We start from the raw sequence: 23,994 nt of genomic DNA, 5'->3' as shown, positions 1-23,994 counted from the left end.
ATGACCAGATGATTATAATAATACATGGACTAATAATGGAAACACTTCAAATAAAGAATCTAAGAGACACTAAATAAGATAAAGAATCTAAGAGACACTAAATAAGATAAAGAATCTAAGAGACACTAAATAAGATAAAGAATCTAAGAGACACTAAATAAGATAAAGAATCTAAGAGACACTAAATAAGATAAAGAATCTAAGAGACACTAAATAAGATAAAGAATCTAAGAGACACTAAATAAGATAAAGACATTAAGACAAAAGCAAAAAGTAATACTACTGCAATTTAATACATTCTGGAACACAAAACAGACGTAATTGAGCTACTCGCTTAAAATAATCAAAACCCCATGTTACCCAGAACCCCATGTTACCCAGAACCCCATGTTACCCAAAACCCCATGTTACCCCAAACCCCATGTTACCCAGAACCCCATGTTACCCAGAACCCCATGTTACCCAGAACCCCATGTTACCCAGAACCCCATGTTTCTCTGGTGGTAAAACCAAACTAAAGGAATAATGGTGGTTGCAGTCACTCCTTTTAGATTTCTTCCAAGGTTCTAGAAAAATAAACTAATTCTGAACTTGTTATTAAAATTAGAACCACTTCAGGTTTGTCACCACATTTTAAACACCAGTCCACTGCTGACCATCCATTTAAAACACATAACTGACCTAAGATCAGCATGTAGGGTCAGCTTCATTCTACTCCTACTCCGTCCCCTGGGCTGCTCTCTCCTCTCCCGGTCCAGCTTCAGCTCTGGAGCTCAGAGAGACCATCTCCATGGCATTGACATAAAAATCCATGCTGTTCACCCTGTTCACTCTCTTCTGCCTCCTGGTGGGCTAGGGAGACACAGCACCAACAGTCAGACATTTACTCTCTAGTATCTCCATTCTCTCTCCCTCCCTCTCCCCCTCACCCTCTCCCTCTTGTTTAAATGACTTGTAACGTCTGAGTAAATGTCTTTACCTTGTAGTACAGGTAGGAGGTGATGATGGCTGTCAGTAGCATCAGCAGCACTACAACGTGTCTGATGATGAAGGCTGGCAGAGGAGAGGCTGCAAACAGAAACACCTTTGATGAGGGGACTGATCATCATCACATAGATCTGTGGGAAATCTGTCAATGACAAAGTTATAAGTCTGGTTCATGTTCAGTTACCTGTGATGGTGAGGGAGAGGAGCTCACTCTCAGAGGAGAAGTTATGAGAGAAAACATAATTGTCATAAACACAGCTGTAGATCCCTTGGTGGGAGTCATCTGCAGCAGGGAAGAGGAAGGCAGCAGAGTGATTGACAGCTGGCTGGGTCTGGGTTCTGTTGGAGCCGGTGAACGTGAGGAGGAAGGAGCCTCCTGGGTACTGTGGCTGAGTGGAGCAGGTGATGGTGAAGCTGTAGCCCTTGAACACCTCGGGCCCCTGGTGGCCCCTGGAGACCCCTCCCATTGAGTCAGTCAGGGAGATATCAGGCTGGACCAGGAGATCTGTAACAATAAAAGAGAACAAGACAAACCTCTTCAACTAGTTTCCTATAGATATGACAATAACATCAGCATGTAACAGTGCTAGCCACCCTCCCTCACAGGGCAACATGAGTAGTGGGCCTACAGTCACTGAGACAACATATGTTGATATCAGGCTTAAGCAGGACATCTGGAACAAGAGGAGAGAAAAAGAAAACGTAGCTCCTCAACTACTTTCCTCATTTAGATATGACAATAACATGACATGTGACAGTGGTAGTGAGTAGAGACGTTCACTGAGATAACACTCAAATACAAAACCATTCTGGAATTTTAAGTAGTATTTGATTCCTACTTGACTGAGTGATCTATTTAGTAAAGCAGACTGACAAGCTAAACAGTCATCATGAGAGGTGCAGAGGAAGTTGTATGAATGAAGGAAATCAGATGAATATAATTATAATATCTTGTTATTACCTGAGCAGATCCCTGTGAGTCCAGGAGAGAGATAATAACTTCTCCAACACTCCCTCAGTGAAGACTCAGACCCAGAACAGGAAACTAAAAACCCTCCAGTGGTGTTTCCAGGTAGAACTGAAACAGTGGAGCCACAACCCAGCTGTCTACACACTACTGCAGCTACATCCCTCTGGTTCCAGTCAGATCCCACAGTCCTCCACTCTCCCTGGTCGTACCGCTCCACTCCACCAGCACAGCGACTGCCTCCTCCCAACAGCCTCACATCATCAGGCTCTGAGAAAAGAAAAGAGAGAGACAGTAATCTTACTATTTTCTCACTAAAACACACCTATATTGTCTCTCATATTCTTCACTCCAGGTGAGAAACAATGTTGATTGAGTGACAAACGGTTTCTTACCTGAGCAGGTGAGTCCAACAGCATTACCAGGTAGACAGGTGTTGTTTTCTCTGTCTGAGGTGTCACAGTCCAGGAGAAGGGACTCTTTGCCTTTACACTGGAACTCTTTATCCCAGGTCTGACCCTCACCTTCTCCATAGAGCCCCCCCTGTAGAGCTGCAGGAGCCCCACAGCCAAGCACCCCACAGACTACCTCTGCATCCTGCCGGTCAAAGTCAGCTTCACACACTGAGGCCCAGGACTGATTGGACTTCACCTCCACTCTCCCAGAGCAGAGACCAGCTCCATCCACAAGCCGCACAGACTCTGGAGAAAAAGACTTGGTTGAACATTCAATCAGTTTTGTTGATGACACTGTCAAGGACTAAACACAAATATGTTGGATAAAATATTGTAGTTTGCTATGTTTGATACTGTAAGAGGTAGAAATGGGTTCTTAGTCACTCAGGATAGGGTTGGGAATAATGCAGGCAGGAGACAGGAATAAGTTCACTTCACTTTATAGAAAATAAACAGCTGGACATCCATCAGGCAGCTTCACTTCAGTACCATCTGAACTACAATGATCTCCCATAAACCAATATGACAAACACAAATAAAATGTTTAAATACATCTGACATCTCTCCCTCTATTTAAATGAAATAAAAACACATAAAACATGATACATGGTAATATTGTATAATGTATAAATAAATCTCTCAATATGGCCAGCCTCTTACCTGAACAGGTCACATGATGATAATATCCACCACTACAGGCACCAGGTCCTCCTCCTATGATGACACACTGTCTAATAGAAGACTCATCTCCACTACATCTCAATAGTCTGACTCCTCTTCTTCCATCTTCAACCAGAGGTCTTCTAGATTCAGCTACAGGATTCCCACAGTCCAGCTCTCTACACACAACCTTAACCTCTCTCATCATGCTCCATAACACAGAACATAGAACTGACCACTCTCTTCTGAAGAAGACTTCCACTGTCCCAGAACAGGAAGTGGTCCCATCCACCAGTCTGACTGAGAGTTCAGCTGTAAACAGCAGAGAGGAAAACACAGTGGTGAGGACAGATGATGACAGTGATTGTGTTATTCTAACAGCAGTAGTGCTTTGTGGTTGACAAGTATTAGTAGTTCCATAAAACACTACTTGTTATTGGGGTTTAGAATGGTTTGTATGGACACATGAATTTCTCCATGTGGGATAATAAAGTTGACTAATATTGAACTGCTATAATCACTGTAGATTTATACTCTACCTACCTGGTGGACTGACGCTTTGAGCCTGGAGATCTGAGGAGGAAGAGAGAGACAGAGGAGAAAGAGAGAGAAAGAGACAGAGAGATAGAGAGAAACAAAGGAGAAAGGGAGGAGTCAGAGGAAGAGAGAGACAGAGGTTAAATGAACATCAACATGACCTTTCATGATGTGATGGGGAAGACAGGCTTATCGTTGGTATGGTGCAACAACACCCATGTGTACATACACTATATATACAAAAGTATGTGGACACCCCTTCATATTAGTGGATTCTATTTCAGCCACTCCCCTTCCTGACAGATGTATAAAATCAAGCATTCAGCCATGCAATCTCCATAGACAAACATTGGCAGTAGAATGGCCTTCATGAAGAGCTCGTGACTTTCCCCTCTCTTCTCCTCTCCTTACCCTCCCCTCCCCCCTCTACTCTTCTCCCCTCCCCTCCCCTCTCTTCATCCCCTCTTTTCTCCTCTCCACTCCCTTCCTTTCCCCTCTCCTCCCCATCTCCCCTCTCCTCTTCTCTTCCCCCCTCTCTTCTCCTCTTCTCCCTCTCTCCTCTTCTCCCCCTCTCCTCTTCTCTCCCTCTCTTCTCCCCGTCTCCTCTTCATCCCCTCCCATCGCCCCTCTCCTCTCCTCTTCTCCATTTCTCCTCCCCCCTCCTCTTCTCCCACCTAACTTCTCTCCCTCACTTCTCCCCCTCTCCTCTTCTCTCCCTCTCCTCTCTTCTCCCCCTCTCCTTCTCTTCTCTCCCTCTCCTCTTCTCCATTTCTCCTCTTCTCCCCCTCTCCTCTTCTCTTCCCCCCTCTCTTCTCTCCTTCTCCCCTCTCCTCTTCTCCCCCTCTCCTCTCCTCTTCTCCATCTCTCTGCTACTCCCCCTCTAATCTCCTCTTCTCCCCCTCTCCTCTCCTCCCCCTCTCCTCTCCTCTTCTCCCCCTCTCCTCTCCTCTTCTCCCATTCTCCCCCTCTCATCTTCTCCTCTTCTCCCCCTCTCTTCTCCCTTTCTCCCCCTCTCCTCTTCTCCCCCTCTACTCTCCTCTTCTCCCATTCTCCCCCTCTCCTCTTCTCCCCTTCTCCCCCTCTCCTCTTCTCCCCCTCTCTTCTCCCTTTCTCCCCCTCTCCTCTTCTCCCCCTCTCTTCTCCCTTTCTCCCCATCTCCTTTTCACCCCCTCTCTTCTCCCTTTCTCCCCCTCCTCCCCCTCTCCTCTTCTCCCCCTCTCTTCTCCTCTTCCCCCCCTTTTCTCCCCTTCTCCCCTCTCCTCTTCTCCCCCTCTCCTCTCCTCTTCTCCCATTCTCCCCCTCTCCTCTTCTCCCCCTCTACTCTCCTCTTCTCCCATTCTCCCCCTCTCCTCTTCTCCCCTTCTCCCCCTCTCCTCTTCTCCCCCTCTCTTCTCCCTTTCTCCCCCTCTCCTCTTCTCCCCCTCTCTTCTCCCTTTCTCCCCATCTCCTCTTCACCCCCTCTCTTCTCCCTTTCTCCCCCTCTCCTCTTCTCCCCCTCTCCTCTTCTCCCTTTCTCCCCCTCTCCCCCTCTCCTCTTCTCCCCCTCTCTTCTCCTCTTCTCCCCCTCTCTTCTCCTCTTCTCCCCCTCTCTTCTCCTCTTCTCCCCCTCTCTTCTCCTCTTCTCCCCCTCTCTTCTCCCATTCTCCCCCTCTCCTCTTCTCCCTTTCTCCCCCTCTCCACTTCTCTCCCTCTCCTCTTCTCCCCCTCTCCTCTTCTCCCCCTCTCTTCTCTTCTCCCCCTCTCCTCTCCTCTTCTCCCCTCTCTTCTCCCCTTCTTCCACTCTCCTCTTCTCCCCCTTCTTCTCTCCCTCTCTTCTCCTCTTCCCTCCCTCTCTTCTCCTCTTCAACCCCTCTCTTCTTCTCCCCCTCTCTTCTCCCTTTCTCCCCCTCTCATCTTCTCCCCCTCTCCTCTTCTCCCCCTCTACTCTCCACTTCTCTCCCTCTCCTCTTCTCCCCCTCTCTCCTCCCCCTCTCCCTCTCCTCTTCTCCCCCTCTCCATCTCTCCTCTTCTCCCCCTCTCTTCTCCCCCTCTCCTCTCCTCTTCTGCCCCTCTCCTCTTCTCCCCCTCTCCTCTCCTCTTCTCCATCTCTCCTCTTCTCCCCCTCTCTTCTCCCCTTCTCTCCTCTCCTCTCCTCTCCTCTCCTCTCCTCTCCTCTCCTCTCCTCTCCTCTCCTCTCCTCTCCTCTTCTCCCCCTCTCCTCTTCTCCCCCTCTCTTCTTCTCCCCCTCTCTTCTCCCCTTCTCCCCATGGTGGCAGACTATATACAGTAGAGAGGCTATATACAGTAGAGAGACTATATACAGTAGCGAGGTTATATACAGTAGAGAGACTATATACAGTAGAGAGGCTATATACAGTAGAGAGGTTATATACAGTAGAGAGACTATATACAGTAGAGAGGTTATATACAGTAGAGAGGTTATATACAGTAGAGAGGATATATACAGTAGAGAGGTTATATACAGTAGAGAGGCTATATACAGTAGAGAGGTTATATACAGTAGAGATACTATATACAGTAGAGAGGCTATATACAGTAGTGAGGCTATATACAGTAGCGAGGATATATACAAGCAGACAGAGTTCAGTGTGTCAGATCAGAGGGCCTGTTTTCCGGACCTCTGGCAGTCTCTATGGGGGTACCACAGGGTTCAATTCTCGTGCCGACTCTTTTCTCTGTATATTTCAACGATGTCGCTCTTGCTGCTGGTGATTCTCTGATCCACCTCTACGCAGACAACACCATTCTGTATACTTCTGGCCCTTCTTTGGACACTGTGCTAACAAACCTCCAAACGAGAACACTAGAACACATAGAACACTCCTTTCGTGGCCTCCAACTGCTCTTAAACGCTAGTAAAACTGAATGCATGCTCCTCAACTGATAGCTACATGCACCCGCCCGCCTGTCCAGCATCACTACTCTGGACGGTTCTGACTTAGAATATGTGGACAACTACAAATACCTAGGAGTCTGGTTAGACTGTAAACTCTCCTTCCAGACTCATATCAAACATCTCCAATGCAAAATCAAATCTAGAATTGGCTTTCTATTTCGCAACAAAGCCTCCTTCACTCACGCGCCAAACTTACCCTAGTAAAACTGACTATCCTACCGATCTTCGACTTCAGCGATGCCATCTACAAAATAGCTTCCAATACTCTACTTAGCAAATTGGATGCAGTCTATCACAGTGCCATCCGTTTTGTTACCAAAGCCCCATATACCACCCACCACTGCGACCTGTATGCTCTAGTCGGCTGGCCCTCGCTACATATTCGTCTCCAGACCCACTGGCTCCAGGTCATCTATAAGTCTATGCTAGGTAAAGCTCCGCCTTATCTCAGCTCACTGGTCACCATAGCAACACCCACCCGTAGCATGGGCTCCAGCAGGTATATCTCACTGGTCATCCCGAAAGCCAACACCTCCTTTGGCCGCCTTTCCTTCCAGTTCTCTGCTGCCAGTGACTGGAACGAATTGCAAAAATCGCTGAAGTTGGAGACTTTTATTTCCCTCACTAACTTTAAACATCAGCTATCTGAGCAGCTAACCGATCACTGCAGCTGTACATAGTCCATCTGTAAACAGCCCATCCAATCTACCTACCTCATCCCCATATTGTTTTTATTTACTTTGCTGCTCTTTTGCACACCAGTATTTCTACTTGCACATCATCACCTGCTCATCTATCACTCCAGTGTTAATTTGCTAAATTGTAATTACTTTGCTACTATGGCCTATTTATTGCCTTACCTCCTCATGCCATTTGCACACACTGTATATATACTTTCTTTTTTTCTATTGTGTTATTGACTGTACGTTTGTTTATTCCATGTGTAACTCTGTGTTGTTGTTTCTGTCGCACTGCTTTGCTTTATCTTGGCCAGGTCTCAGTTGTAAATGAGAACTTGTTCTCAACTAGCCTACCTGGTTAAATAAAGGTTAAATAAAAAAATAGAACACACACACATACACCTGGTTAAATAAATGTGGGGGGATCTAATTTAATACATTTGCTTTCATCTGTTTTTTAAATCATTTATATCAGAGGTCAGGGTCAAGGTGAGCCGGACCAAGAGTGGAAAAGGTTACTGGTTATGATGACATCACTGGTGAGAAGTCAGTAATGAAAAGATATTCAGTTGACTGCATGTTAGTCTGTCAGCCCCATCTCTGATGACATCTCCCTCTCTCTCCATCTCTCCTCCCCTCCTCCTCTGTCCCATAGCCACATTATGTAGTTTGGGGGGTGTAGAAATACAGCTAAACCTATGGTATGGCTAAATGGGGTGTGTAGAAAAACAGCTAAACATAGGGTATGGCTAAATGGGGTGTGTAGAAATACAGCTCAACCTAGGGTATGGCTAAATGGGGTGTGTATAAATACAGCTAAACCTTGGGTATGGCTAAATGGGGTGTGTAGAAATACAGCTAAACCTAGGGTATGGCTAAATGGGGTGTGTAGAAATACAGCTAAACCTAGGGTATGGCTAAATGGGGTGTGTAGAAATCCCCACACCAGATAATTTACTGTACTTAAAACTCTAAAATACTATTTGGAGAACGGCAAAAACTAACAAAAATGCCCCCAGACATTAATTATCAGTGCAATATTAGGTTTATATTAGGTTTAAAGGTCTGTGGAATGGAGTGTACAATGTACTACTCAACTTCATCATACATAGACTACATTGACTCATTTAGTCTACTGGTGGAACAGTACAATGAAATAAATGCATAATAAACTCAGCAAAAAAAGAAAAGTCCACTCACTCTCAACTGGGTATATTTTCAGCAAACTTAACATGTGTAAATATTTGTATGAACATAACAAGATTCAACAACTGAGACATAAACTGAAGAAGTTCCACAGACATGTGACTAACAGAAATTGAATAATGTGTCCCTGAACTAAGGGGGGGGGGGGTAAAAATCAAAAGTAACAGTCAGTATCTGGTGTGGCCACCAGCTGCATTAAGTACTGTAGTGCATCTCCTCCTCATGGACTGCACCAGATTTGCCAGTTCTTGCTGCGAGATGTTACCTCACTCTTCCACCAAGGCACCTGCAAGTCCCCGGACATTTCTGGGGAGAATGGCCCTAGCCCTCACCCTCCGATCCAACAGGTCCCAGACGTGCTCAATGGGATTGAGATCCGGGCTCTTCGCTGGCCATGGCAGAACACTGACAATCCTGTCTTGCAGGAAATCACGCACAGAACGAGCAGTATGGCTGGTGGCATTGTCCTGCCAGAGGGTCATGTCAGGATGAGCCTGCAGGAAGGGTACCACATGAGGGAGGAGGATGTCTTCCCTGTAACGCACAGCATTGAGATTGCCTGCAATGACAACAAGCTCAGTCCGATGATGCTGTGACACACCGTCCCAGACCATGACGGACCCTCCACCTCCAAATCGATCCCGCTCCAGAGTACAGGCCTCGGTGTAACGCTCATTCCTTTGACTACAAACATGAATCCAACCATCACCTCTGGTGTGACAAAACAGCAACTCGTCAGTAAAGAGCACTTTTTGCCAGTCCTGTTTGGTCCAGCAACGGTGGGTTTGTGCCCATAGGCGACGTTGTTGCCGGTGATGTCTGGTGAGGACCTGCCTTACAACAGGCCTACAAGCCCTCAGTCCAGCCTCTCTCAGCCTATTGCGGACAGTCTGAGCACTGATGGAAGGATTGTGCGTTCCTGGTGTAACTCGGGCAGTTGTTGTTGCCATCCTGTACCTGTCCCGCAGGTGTGATGTTCGGATGTACCGATCCTGTGCAGGTGTTGTTACACGTGGTCTGCCACTGCGAGGACGATCAGCTGTCTGTCCTGTCTCCTTGTAGCTCTGTCTTAGGCGTCTCACAGTACGGACATTGCAATTTATTGCCCTGGCCACATCTGCAGTCCTCATGCCTCCTTGCAGCATGTCTAAGGCACGTTCACGCAGATGAGCTGGGACCCTGGGCATCTTTCTTTTGGTGTTTTTCAGAGTCAGTAGAAAGGCCTCTTTAGTGTCCTAAGTTTTCATAACTGTGACCTTAATTGCCTACTGTCTGTAAGCTGTTAGTGTCTTAACGACCGTTCCACAGGTGCATGTTCATTAATTGTTTATGGTTCATTGAACAAGCATGAGAAACAGTGTTTACACCCTTTACAATGAAGATCTGTAAAGTTATTTGGATTTTTACGAATTATCTTTGAAAGACAGGGTCCTGAAAAAGGGACTTTTTTTAAAAATTGAGTTTACAAGCGTCAAAGGCTGACTTCAAATACCAACATCATTGTGAAACTAACCGGAGCATAAAACAGCTGACTGTGAATGTAAACTGTGCCAGATAAATCCTACACATGTATTGAAATAAAAGGCAGACATCAAAGGATTTACTTAGAACTACAATCGACAAGGACGAGTAACGACAAACAGGCTCAACCAAAGAACGAAGAAAATGATGAAATACAAAAGGAAAATCTGCACATTAAAGGAAAAATCCACCCAAAACCACTCAATATTTTTTATTTACTGTGATAAATTACTCTAATATGTGAGAACAATCATTTTTGTTAACAGATTTTTCATTTTGGTGTTATAATAAGGTTGGTAGAAATATGGAAAATCTGAGGAAATTTGTTGCAGCTCAAGTTGAGTACAAAATCCACAATGCAATGTTCTCGCCTAAACACACTGCACTATCATTTTATGGTTCAACAATCTCACCATGTTCAACCTGCAGATCGATGTGTCTCACAGAGTGGAGTTTAAATCACAACGGCAGATATACTTCTGAGGAGATGGGAAACTTTGCCCGTTCTACGTCATCCCTCGTTATTGGCCCACGCGGTGCATTCTGGGCGATTCTGGGGCAGGAGGCGAATGGGAGTCTACTGAGCGCTAGCTCAAAAACCCAACGTTAACACGAATTTAGTCAACAAGAAGTACAACATGACTAATCTTTTCCGAGATGTGAGGTAAATTGACTTGCTATCTGTAGTATCATCCAGCTTTGGAATCGTGGCATTACGTACTTTCGAAGAAAATAGCCACATTTCTCGACATACAGTATACTGACTATGAGAAGGGATTGCGTGACGAGTAGCTTAGCAACCGTGTGACGCAGCATGACAACCTGAACGTGATTGGTCGACAGTGTGCTGGGAAGGGCGGTATACATTGTTCATTAATGGATTCCTATCTCCTTTCTATAATATCTCTGGCAAAGGCACCACGCAATGCACCCTGGACTATAGAGGCAGACAAATAGGAGAAACGTGTTAGACCCTCCGTTAAATTATCAATTTCCCAAGGCAGGAATATCACAAAAATATGATAAACTTCTCATTAGAAAGAAGACCTCCCGAGTTACATCGTCCAGTATTGAAATCTGTATGAATAACGTTTTGGCGATCTAAAAGTCATATTCCTATTAACTACCAGTGTAGTGAGACTCTATCATGATGCTACATCATACCGGACATATTTCTGCCTGCTTGAAGGCAAATAACTCAGATACACATGAAAACATGACATGACGCAGGGAATCGATAGAACATCACTCAGAAATGAACAAAAACAATACAATATTTAACTTTACCTTAAGGCTGCACCGCTGATTGGACAGCGCCTCCATACAGGAAGACAATGCATAGTGGGGCTCCGTGGCCTGTGGTTGAATGGACAACGTTTCTGTCTAGTAGCCAGCAACAAATATTCAGTTTGTGGGCATTTAAACATTTTTTGGGCACAGTTGAGTAGCATAAAATGCTGATATGGAAATAATTACAGTCACGCAGATCTTTAGAAATTGTAGGATCAATTGTAAATTGGATCTCGTGAAAAGCGTTGTTGACCCCCTGCTATAATGTATATGAAGTCACCCTTGTGGAGCGGTTCATATAGTGTACTATGACAGTGTCATTGTCTCATGTGCTTCCCACCAAAATTGTTGCTTTGCATCCAGAGATGTTCCTTATGATGTCTGCACCCAGCTCATTATGTATCTGCCTGTCTGCATTATTCACCAGGGAAAGGAAACATTCTGTGAATACTGAAGCATTGCATCAACAAGGTGGCTCTGATAATATTGAAACATTGTATAAATGAACAAGGCGGCTTGGAGAAACTGAAACATTTAGTATCAACAAGACAACTCTGAGAATATTCATATTGCAACATAGTAGCCAACGTGGAGGCAGCAGGGCCAGCTTGTCTGTCTGATATTATTGTGTTGCCTTCGCAGCATCTGGGTGCTCATTATATACTAAAACCAGCCCTACATCCACACTACAGCTAAATAACTTAGCAATATTTAATGATGTTATGCCAGCAATATTGATCTGTTCATCTTTTAATTCAGGAAGATGGACAAGCAACACTGATGGAGTGAGAGGTGGAAATGCATTATACCAGAGGTAGGTAGGCTACAGGTAGGGATTAGGATGCAGACAGAGCAACACTGATGGAGTGTGAGGTGGAAATGCATTATACCAGAGGTAGGTAGACTACAGGTAGGGATTAGGATGCAGACAGAGCAACACTGATGGAGTGAGAGGTGGAAATGCATTATACCAGAGGTAGGTAGACTACAGGTAGGGATTAGGATGCAGACAGAGCAACACTGATGGAGTGTGAGGTGGAAATGCATTATACCAGAGGTAGGTAGACTACAGGTAGGGATTAGGATGCAGACAGAGCAACACTGATGGAGTGTGAGGTGGAAATGCATTATACCAGAGGTAGGTAGACTACAGGTAGGGATTAGGATGCAGACAGAGAAACACTGATGGAGTGAGAGGTGGAAATGCATTATACCAGAGGTAGGTAGACTACAGGTAGGGATTAGGATGCAGACAGAGCAACACTGATGGAGTGAGAGGTGGAAATGCATTATACCAGAGGTAGGTAGACTACAGGTAGGGATTAGGATGCCGACAGAGGATGATGATGTTGGCCTATTTTTTATTTAACTAGGCAAGTCAGTTAAGAACAAATTCTTATTTCCAATGACGGCCTGGTTCAGGGGCAGAACAGATTTTTACCTTGTCCTTGTCAGCCCGGGGATTCAATCTAGAAACCTTTCAGGTACAGGCCCAACGCTTTAACCACTAGGCTACCTGCCGCCCCTATAAGCAAGAAGGTTATTTTTGGCTGACTACAGAAGGCTATATCAGACCGCTGATACAGTACTGCACTACTAGGGTGAAAAAAAAAAATCCCAAAAGTTTACAAAAATATTACAATTACATTTTTGTATTTTTCTGGGGTCGCTGCAGCACCCTCATCACACCTACTTCCCTCGGCGATACTCTGTCCCCTCCCCTCTCTCCCCTCTGCCCTCCCCTCTCTCTCCACTACTGTCTCCTCTGCCCTCCCCACCCCCTCCTTCCTCTCTCTCTCGTTCTCTCTCTCTTCCTGACATGTAGCATCAGGCCTGTTGATCTTGACTCAGGTCACAGACCTCTGGCATCTACACTCCCCCCTTCTCCTGCTCTAACATCAGACCAATATTAAATAGATACATAAAATATACTCTCATTCATTTACATAGAGACAGATACAATCAATCATTGACACACTGAATATACAACAGTCAGATGCATGACACCATCACAACTTAACTGACATTAGTGCCCAGGTGGACAGTTAGGCTACAGTAAAGTACATTTACAGGTGATCACATCATTGTCCTGCTTTGAGACACATTTCTACTGTCTGCTTCCAGTTGTATGTTCTTTTACTAGCCCTGAAATGTATAATATATCTTACAATATCAAAACATATCTCAGTAACTGTCACAAGTGTATAACAGCATCCTACCTGTGTTCCAGAAGAGGATCAACAACATCATCACTGCAGGTATCATATCTGTCTCTAACTGGGGCTCCACTGAGCTATACAGTCTACTGTCGTAGAGAGGACTGAAGAATGGAAAATACTGCTAGGCAAAATGACTTCTCTCTCATTACTTCCTTATTTCAGTGGTGTGAAAAACTTTTCTTAGATCAGTGGTTGAGCTCAGCTAAATAGAGCAAACTGATCTGTTCTGAAAAACCCCACAGGAAACTGCTGACAGAGCAGCAAAGTTTCACATACAGTTGAAGTTGGAAGTTTACATACACTTAGGTTGGAGTCATTAAAACTCATTTTTCAACCACTCCACAAATTTCTTGTTAACAAACTATAGTTTGGCAAGTCAGTTAGGACATCTACTTTGTGCATGACACAGATCATTTCCCCAACAATTGTTTACGGATTATTTAACTTATAATTAACTGTATCACAATTCCAGTGGGTCAGAAGTTTACATACACTAAGTTGACTGCGCCTTTAAACAGCTTGGAAAATTCCAGAAAATGATGTCATGGCTTTAGAAGCTTCTGATATGCTAATTGACATCATTTGAGTCAATTGGAGGTGTACCTGTGGATGTATTTCAAGGCCTACCTTCAAACTCAGTGCTTCTTTGCTTGACATCATGGGAAAATCTAAAGAAATCAGCCAAGTCCTCAGAAAATAAATTCTAGACCTCCACAAGTCTGGTTCATCCTTGGGAGCAATTTAAAAATGCCTGAAGGTACCACGTTCATCTGTACAAACAATAGTACGTAAGTATAAACACCATGGGACCACGCAGCCGTCATACTGCTCAGGAAGGAGACGCGTTCTGTCTCCTAGAGATGAACGTACTTTGGTGTGAAAAGTGCAAATCAATCCCAGAACAGCAGCAAATGAACTTGTGAAGATGCTGGAGGAAACAGGTACAAAAAATATCTATATCTACAGTAAAAATGAGTCCTATATCGACATAACCTGAAAGGCCGCTCAGCAAGGAAGAAGCCACTGCTCCAAAACCGCCATTAAAAAGCCAGACTATGGTTTGCAACTGCACATGGGGACAAAGATTGTACTTTTTGGAGAAATGTCCTCTGGTCTGATGAAACAAAAATAGAACTGTTTGGCCATAATGACCATCGTGATGTTTGGAGGAAAAAGGGGAGGCTTGCAATTCAAAGAACACCATCCCAACCGTGAAGCCCGGGGGTGGCAGCATCATGTTGTGGGGGGGCTTTGCTGCAGGAGGGACTGTTGCACTTCACAAAATAGATGGCATAATGAGGATGGAAAATTATGTGGATATATTGAAGTAACATCTCAAGGCATTAGTCAGGAAGTTAAAGCTTGGTTGCAAATGGGTCTTCCAAATGGACAATGACCCAAGCATACTTCCAAAGTTGTGGCAAAATGGCTTAAGGACAACAAAGTCAAGGTATTGGAGTGGCCATCACAAAGCCCTGACCTCAATCCTATAGAACATTTGTGGACAGAAGTGGAAAAAGCGAGTGCGAGCAAGGAGGCCTACAAACCTGACTCAGTTACACCAGCTCTGTCAGGAGGAATGGGCCAAAATTCACCCAACTTATTGAAGGAAGCTTGTGGAAAGCTACCTGAAACATTTGACCCAAGTTAAACAATTTAAAGGCAATGCTACCAAATACTAATTGAATGTATGTAAACTTCTGACCCACTGGGAATGTGATGAAATAAATAAAAGCTGAAATAAATCACTCTCTCATATTATTCTGACATTTCAAATTCTTAAAATAAAGTGGTTATATGTCAGGAATTGTGTAAAACAGAGTTTAAATGTATTTGGATAAGGTGTATGTAAAATTCCGACTTCAACTTTAGTGTGTGTTATAATATCACCTCTAACTTTCTACTGCTTGAGTTCACCTCTTATAGAATATTGGCTAAATGTTCCAGAACCTAAATATAAACAGTACCAGCACCCAAAATGAGTTCTGATGAGGTCTCATGTTAGAGCAGGAGAAGGGGGGATGTGGTGTAGAAGCTAGAGGTCTGTTACCCAAGTCAACTCAACAGGTCTGATGGTTTAATGTCAGGGTCAGGATGGACTGGGACAAGAGAGGAAAAGGTTACTGGTTATGATGACATCATAACTGCTCCAATATCCAAGAGAGGAAAAGACATGGAGGGGGGTCATGAATACATATTAGACATGGGGGGGTCATGAATACACATTAGACATGGGGGGGTCATGAATACATATTAGACATGGGGGGGTCATGAATACACATTAGACATGGGGGGGTCATGAATACACATTAGACATGGGGGGGTCATGAATACACATTAGACATGGGGGGGTCATGAATACACATTAGACATGGGGGGGTCATGAATACACATTAGACATGGGGGGGTCATGAATACACATTAGACATGGGGGGAGGCATGAATACACATTAGACATGGGGGGGTCATGAATACACATTAGACATGGGGGGGTCATGAATACATATTAGACATGGGGGGGTCATGAATACATATTAGACATGGGGGGGTCATGAATACACATTAGACATGGGGGGAGGCATGAATACACATTAGACATGGGGGGGTCATGAATACATATTAGACATGGGGGGGTCATGAATACACATTAGACATGGGGGGGTCATGAATACACATTAAACATGGGGGGGTCATGAATACACATTAGACATGGGGGGGTCATGAATACATATTAGACATGGGGGGGTCATGAATACATATTAGACATGGGGGGGTCATGAATACATATTAGACATGGGGGGGTCATGAATACATATTAGACATGGGGGGGTCATGAATACATATTAGACATGGGGGGGTCATGAATACATATTAGACATGGGGGGGTCATGAATACATATTAGACATGGGGGGGTCATGAATACATATTAGACATGGGGGGGTCATGAATACATATTAGACATGGGGGGGTCATGAATACACATTAGACATGGGGGGGTCATGAATACACATTAGACATGGGGGGAGGCATGAATACACATTAGACATGGGGGGGTCATGAATACACATTAGAAATGGGGGGGTCATGAATACACATTAGACATGGGGGGAGGCATGAATACACATTAGACATGGGGGGGTCATGAATACACATTAGACATGGGGGGGTCATGAATACACATTAGACATGGGGGGGTCATGAATACACATTAGACATGGGGGGGTCATGAATACACATTAGACATGGGGGGGTCATGAATACACATTAGACAGGAAAATAACAATATTGAGGCTTTATACAGGGGTACCAGTACAGAGTCAATGTGGAGGCTATATACAGGGGGTACCGGTACAGAGTCAATGTGGAGGCTATATACAGGAGGTACCTGTACAGAGTCAATGTGCGGGGGCACCGGTTAGTTGAGGTAATTGAGGTAATATGTACATGTAGGTAGAGTTAAAGTGACTATGCATAGATAATAAACAGAGAGTAGCAGCAGCGTAAAAGAGGGGTCTCGGTAGCCCTTTGATTAGCTGTTCAGGAGTCAGTGACTACGACTAAACCATCACAATACAGTAACTACGACTAAACAATCACAATACAGTAACTACGACTAAACCATCACAATACAGTAACTAAACAATCACAATACAGTAACTACGACTAAACCATCACAATACAGTAACTAAACAATCACAATACAGTAACTACGACTTAACCATCACAATACAGTAACTATTACTAAACAATCACAATACAGTAACTAAACAATCACAATACAGTAACTATGACTAAACCATCACAATACAGTAACTATTACTAAACCATCACAATACAGTAACTATTACTAAACAATCACAATACAGTAACTAAACAATCACAATACACTAACTAAACCATCACAATACAGTAACTAAACCATCACAATACAGTAACTAAACAATCACAATACAGTAACTAAACAATCACAATACAGTAACTACGACTAAACCATCACAATACAGTAACTATTACTAAACAATCACAATACAGTAACTAAACAATCACAATACAGTAACTATGACTAAACCATCACAATACAGTAACTATTACTAAACAATCACAATACAGTAACTAAACAATCACAATACAGTAACTACAACTAAACCATCACAATACAGTAACTACGACTAAACCATCACAATACAGTAACTATGACTAAACCATCACAATACAGTAACTATTACTAAACAATCACAATACAGTAACTATTACTAAACAATCACAATACAGTAACTAAACCATCACAATACAGTAACTACTGGTCACTATTATGTAATATATTCTAATATGAATTCATTCTAGAATTGTGTCTGTTATTAATGATAAACCTTTAAACTCCACTCTTCCTCCCATCTCTCTATTTTTCAGCTCCAGATGACAAAACCTACACAGTCCAGGGGTTGCAGGTCTGCTGACTTCCTTCTGGTCACACTTTGTATTCAGAGAAATATCCAATAAACCAAAGACATTGCTTTAACTGTGAATGTACTTTATTGCAGATATTTTCCTCAAATAAAATAAACAAGTTATTACAATTTATTTACATTGGGTCTAATGTGTGTGTGAGAGGGAGGCATGTGAAGGGTTAAAGTTGATTTTGGGGGTCTTCTAAAGACCCCCACCACTGATTATGTTGTTATTAATTTGCTGACGTGCCATTGTACTTATACTCACTGTATAGCTGAATATTGAGGCCTCTCTGTGTGTAGCTCTCTGCCAAAACCCGCAGCCCTGCGTCTGTGAGAAGAGGTGAGAAAAGGGACTGTGGATGACAGAGAGACACAGAGAGACACAGAGAGACACAGAGAGACACAGAGAGACACAGAGAGACACAGAGAGACACAGAGAGACACAGAGAGACACAGAGAGACACAGAGAGACACAGAGAGACACAGAGAGACACAGAGACAGCTTCTGTTTTTCTCTGAAACAAGGGCAGATTTACATACTGCTGAGACCGGTTCTCAGAAACCTTGTGTTAAGAATAACTTGTTCTTTTAGCTGCACATACAGGGTTTGACGCCATAAGGTGTGATCTATATAAGATCCTGTCTTTCTTTTGTTCGGGGCAGAACTCAGGAGAGACATCAGTTGTATGTTGATCTTTGACTTCTGTCTACGGCTGTATTCTAATTATAATATCTTCATTTTATATATTCACATTTTAAGTATTCCTTATTTGTAAATAACGGAGCCCAGAAAAGTGGAACCAACACATGTTTTCAACTCAGAAAAAAGCACACAGAATTTCCTCAAACTGTAAACATTAAGCCATAGTCTTTTACAATATTATCAATCACCCTTTGATTTGATAGATATGGACAGTAATTATGTAGATATTGAGAATGGATATGAAGGAGTAGATCTCTCCAATCCTCAAATAAAATGCAGCAAACATGAAATAAACAAGTAATTACAATGTATTTACATTGTGGATAATGTGTGTGTGTTTTATTTTTCCTTGTCAGCCACCCATCTCTGCTTTGTCAGTCTTGATAGGCCCAGTGTCTTCTGGGTGAGGCTGTCAGGCAGATCTGAAAGAGAGACACACAAAGTGACAGTAAGTATACAGGTGAACAACATGTGTGTGTACATCTGTTGGTGTGACTGAGCATATGCAATCGAATTCTGAATTACCTGTAACCATCTGGGTCTCCTCAACAGTTTCTCCCTTCACGGCCAGTGTAGTAGGAACTGGTGCAGCCGGTAAATGAAAGACCACAGCAGAGGACTGCTGAGACTGCAGCTGAACTGCTGGGGCTGGCAGATCTAAAAGAGAGAGGCACAATATTCTGAACTGACAATAATCATAAACTAAACATACTGAATGAGTGTAAGGCCTAGATCCAATCAGATCAAGTGTTAACCGGTGATATCTGACACCACATAGCTGATGTTTTGGCCGTGTCAGAGGTGAATAACAACGACGCTAGTTAACTGCACCCCATATCAACCAACTACTATCTGGTCACAAGGCTACGTTGTTATCATTTAGTAATGTTGTACTGTAGTCTACTGCACCATATCAACCAACTACTATCTGGTCACAAGGCTACGTTGTTATCATTTAGTAATGTTGTACTGTAGTCTACTGCACCATATCAACCAACTACTATCTGGTCACAAGGCTACGTTGTTATCATTTAGTAATGTTGTACTGTAACCTACTGCACCATATCAACCAACTACTAGCTGGTCACAAGGCTACGTTGTTATCATTTAGTAATGTTGTACTGTAACCTACTGCACCATATCAACCAACTACTATCTGGTCACAAGGCTACGTTGTTATCATTTAGTAATGTTGTACTGTAACCTACTGCACCATATCAACCAACTACTAGCTGGTCACAAGGCTACGTTGTTATCATTTAGTAATGTTGTACTGTAGTCTACTGCACCATATCAACCAACTACTATCTGGTCACAAGGCTACGTTGTTATCATTTAGTAATGTTGTACTGTAACCTACTGCACCATATCAACCAACTACTATCTGGTCACAAGGCTACGTTGTTATCATTTAGTAATGTTGTACTGTAACCTACTCCACCATATCAACCAACTACTATCTGGTCACAAGGCTACGTTGTTATCATTTAGTAATGTTGTACTGTAACCTACTGCACCATATCAACCAACTACTATCTGGTCACAAGGCTACGTTGTTATCATTTAGTAATGTTGTACTGTAGTCTACTGCACCATATCAACCAACTACTAGCTGGTCACAAGGCTACGTTGTTATCATTTAGTAATGTTGTACTGTAGTCTACTGCACCATATCAACCAACTACTATCTGGTCACAAGGCTACGTTGTTATCATTTAGTAATGTTGTACTGTAACCTACTGCACCATATCAACCAACTACTAGCTGGTCACAAGGCTACGTTGTTATCATTTAGTAATGTTGTACTGTAGTCTACTGCACCATATCAACCAACTACTATCTGGTCACAAGGCTACGTTGTTATCATTTAGTAATGTTGTACTGTAACCTACTGCACCATATCAACCAACTACTATCTGGTCACAAGGCTACGTTGTTATCATTTAGTAATGTTGTACTGTAGTCTACTGCACCATATCAACCAACTACTATCTGGTCACAAGGCTACGTTGTTATCATTTAGTAATGTTGTACTGTAACCTACTGCACCATATCAACCAACTACTATCTGGTCACAAGGCTACGTTGTTATCATTTAGTAATGTTGTACTGTAACCTACTGCACCATATCAACCAACTACTATCTGGTCACAAGGCTACATTGTTATCATTTAGTAATGTTGTACTGTAGTCTACTGCACCATATCAACCAACTTGCCAACTAGTAGAGACAAGGCTATATGTTGTCATTCAGTAATACTGTAACGTTACTGTACATCACATTATTATCCACCTAGGTAGCTAGTGATAGCTTAGCTAGCCCCAAAGAAACAACCAATGAGCCAACAGGCTTTCAACAAAATATCTATCTAGCTTGTATGACTGCATGTAAAACAACTTTACAGATGATTACGAAGTTTGAAAGCAAAGTTGACTTACCAGTATGCTGCTCTCTCGGGAACTAGAGTGAGGCATCCAGATATGAGGTTAGCTAGCGCCGTTAGCATTAGCTAGCTAGCAGCGCCAGCATGTTAGTTAAGAAAGTATCTATCCAGCAACAATGTCGAGGTCAAAAACGAAATGAACTATGTTAAGCCGCGCTGACTTTGTAAGATAAGTCAACTCGTACTGAAATAATTAACAGGCTGAACGTACATATCTGTGACTAACATAATGTAAACATAATGTCTGACCAATCGGAATCCAGGTTTCAAGATTGTTTTGGTCATGCGGACTGGGAAATTTTCTGTGAAGCCTCAGACAATAACATTGATTTATACGCTGACTCGGTGAGTGAGTTTATTAGAAAGTGCATTGGAGATGTTGTACCCACTGTGACTATTAAAACCTACCCTAACCAGAAACCATTTGTGCAAAACTGAAAGCGCGAACCACCATATTCAACCATGGAAAGAGGTTGGGGAATATGGATTAATATAAACCGTGTAGTTATTCCCTCCGCAAGGCAATCAAACAAGCGAAATGTCGGTATAGGGACAAAATGAAGTCGCAATTCAACGGCCCAGACACGAGACGTATGTGTCGCCCCAACAGGAACAGAAAGTCCAGGACCCAGTTTCACAGGGAGGGGTTGAGACCCAGGGCCTTAAGCTTAATGATGAGCTTGGAGGGTACTATAGTGTTGAATGCTGAGCTGTAGTCAATGAACAGCATTCTTACATAGGTATTCCTCTTTTCCAGATGGGATAGGGCAGTGTGCAGTGTGATGGCGATTGCATCGTCTGTGGACCTGTTGGGGCGAAATGTTGGTGTTACTACCATGCTGTGTTGTCATGTGTTGCTGCCTTGCTATGTTGTTGTCTTATGTCTCTCTTTATGTAGTGTTGTGTTGTCTCACTTGTCGTGATGTGTGTTTTGTCCTATATTTATATTTTATGATTTTATTTTTAATCCCAGCCCCCTAGAAGGCCTTTTGCCTCCTGCCAGGCCATCATTGTAAATAAGAATTTGTTCTTAACTGACTTTCCTAGTTAAATAAAGGTTAAATATAAACATGGCAATGTCCTACTGCATGTAGGTCTACTGCAGCTCTGATTGGTTCTGCAGCACCGGTCTGTGTAGAGTCGGGATGAGTCGTGTTGATGTAATAGAATCCTACTCCGATGTGTTCTGTCTACAACATCTCTTACATAGTTGCTTTAGTTTCGGTATGTTGCAGTGAAAGTGGATAATATTCCATTGATCACATTTACCACAGTAAAGGGACACGTTGATGGTGTTAACAGGGAAAACTCTAGAACAGTGGTCACCAACCTTTGAGTCAAAATGCAAGCCGAGATCTACCAATCAGCTTTTCTTTTTAACATGACTTGAAAAACGTAACATTAACCAATTAAAAACAGTACTGTAGCAGTGAGTTTTGTGCAGTAAGCTACAGGCCCAATACATTATCACCGTCTGACGGAGAAGTCAGTCACTGGCCTCGGACAGCATTTAGTAAACTAACACACCTCCTCCCTGCTCCGTTTTCAGCTCCGTTAGCAATGTGTCGACACAGTTCATTTAGCATCTCAGTTCATACAATACACACATTATTATTACCTTCCTTCAGTAACAATATGGTATAAGGAACAGGCAGACAAGCGTTCATGTTTGATTCATGTGATGTTTATTGTACTGATCAATGTTTTGGAGTAGCGCTGTTTGATTATTTCTGTTCCTCTCCGTCTCTGTAACTTTCGGGTTTGCTGGAATAAGGACGCGAGCTTCTTCTTCTATGGTATAATTACGTTCACAACAATTATATGTGCATTCCGCCACCTACTGTTCAGGTGGATAATACGTCTCCAAAAAGGATAAACATTTAATCAAATAAATACAATAAATTCAATACAAACTATAAGTAACGAAATGTTAATTAAAGTAAATCAGCCTGCTTTTCTATTTTAATCAGGTCCCTACACAGGCTCAGAGGGATCCTGTGATGGAGGGACATTTCCTGGTGACAGTCGTCCTTGAAGTGCTTCTGACATAAGTCTTGGAGGCCCAAAAACTTCTCGGCTGCAGTTATAATAATGTGCAGTACAATGAATAACTGTGGCTGTAAATGCTACAAAATCCACCTTCTCCACAATAAGTGTATCCAGATCACTTGATTGACGTATAACATTTACAACTGGTTGTGGTACATCCACCTCCATATCTTCTTCAGAACTGTGGCCTCTTTTACATTTACATTTACATTTACATTTAAGTCATTTAGCAGACGCTCTTATCCAGAGCGACTTACAAATTGGTGGATTCACCTTATGATATCCAGTGGAACAGCCACTTTACAATAGTACATCTTCCCTTCAACTCTATTCACCACCTCCACATAGGAGACTTGCTGTACAGCCCTGATCCTTGACTCCTCAACCTCTTTCACCCTAACAGGGCATTCTGGGAATTCAGAAATATGATCCCAACCACAGTTACAACATTTTACATTCACAGACTCTTCTAGAACATATTCCGTCAATCTGAAAACACTTATATATCCCAACTTTACATAGGGTGGTAAATACTAAGCAAACACCAATAATACAGACAAACTCTGCTCCTTTCCCCCCATTCTCCATAGGGTCAATATTACAGATGAACAGCTATATTCTCCATAGGGTCAATATTACAGATAAACAGCTATATTCTCCATAGGGTCAATAATACAGATAAACAGCTACATTCTCCATAGGGTCAATATTACAGATAAACAGCTACATTCTCCATAGGGGTCAATAATACAGATAAACAGCTACATTCTCCATAGGGGTCAATAACACAGATAAACAGCTACATTCTCCATAGGGTCAATAATACAGATAAACAGCTACATTCTCCATAGGGGTCAATAATACAGATAAACAGCTACATTCTCCATAGGGGTCAATAATACAGATAAACAGCTACATTCTCCATAGG

At 42.9% G+C, this 23,994-nt stretch overlaps 1 protein-coding gene and 1 long non-coding RNA gene across 2 annotated transcripts; both read right to left on the bottom strand.

The window, feature by feature from the left end:
• Window positions 1-517: 517 nt before the first annotated feature.
• On the bottom strand, window positions 518-21,202 carry LOC115187375 (CD5 antigen-like). The gene is made up of 10 exons (XM_029746447.1): window positions 21,013-21,202; window positions 18,136-18,223; window positions 3,613-3,642; window positions 3,070-3,381; window positions 2,350-2,655; window positions 1,949-2,224; window positions 1,172-1,492; window positions 980-1,068; window positions 682-852; window positions 518-566 (listed from the first exon to the last, which is right to left on the bottom strand). Exons 1-9 carry the CDS (start codon window positions 21,046-21,048, stop codon window positions 718-720), a joined length of 1,593 nt encoding a protein of 530 aa, XP_029602307.1. The 5' UTR covers window positions 21,049-21,202; the 3' UTR covers window positions 518-566; window positions 682-717.
• LOC115187433 (uncharacterized) lies at window positions 18,618-19,232 on the bottom strand. Its single transcript, XR_003876075.1, has 2 exons — window positions 19,099-19,232; window positions 18,618-18,995 (listed from the first exon to the last, which is right to left on the bottom strand). It is a non-coding gene; the product is annotated as an uncharacterized LOC115187433 (long non-coding RNA).
• Window positions 21,203-23,994: the final 2,792 nt, after the last annotated feature.

The sequence above is a fragment of the Salmo trutta genome, unplaced genomic scaffold (genome assembly GCF_901001165.1).
Source record: "Salmo trutta unplaced genomic scaffold, fSalTru1.1, whole genome shotgun sequence".
Taxonomy (NCBI): domain Eukaryota; kingdom Metazoa; phylum Chordata; class Actinopteri; order Salmoniformes; family Salmonidae; genus Salmo; species Salmo trutta.
This window is presented reverse-complemented; position numbering and strand designations above follow the sequence as displayed.

Excerpts from the sequence above, each read along its gene's own strand:
- LOC115187375 (XM_029746447.1), bottom strand. The coding sequence starts at position 21,048 with ATGCCTCACTCTAGTTCCCGAGAGAGCAGCATACTG. Across the intron at positions 18,224-21,012 it reads CCCGAGAGAGCAGCATACTG|TCCCTTTTCTCACCTCTTCT; the intron begins GTAAGTCAACTT and ends TGTCATCCACAG. Across the intron at positions 1,493-1,948 it reads ACTCACAGGGATCTGCTCAG|ATCTCCTGGTCCAGCCTGAT; the intron begins GTAATAACAAGA and ends TTATTGTTACAG.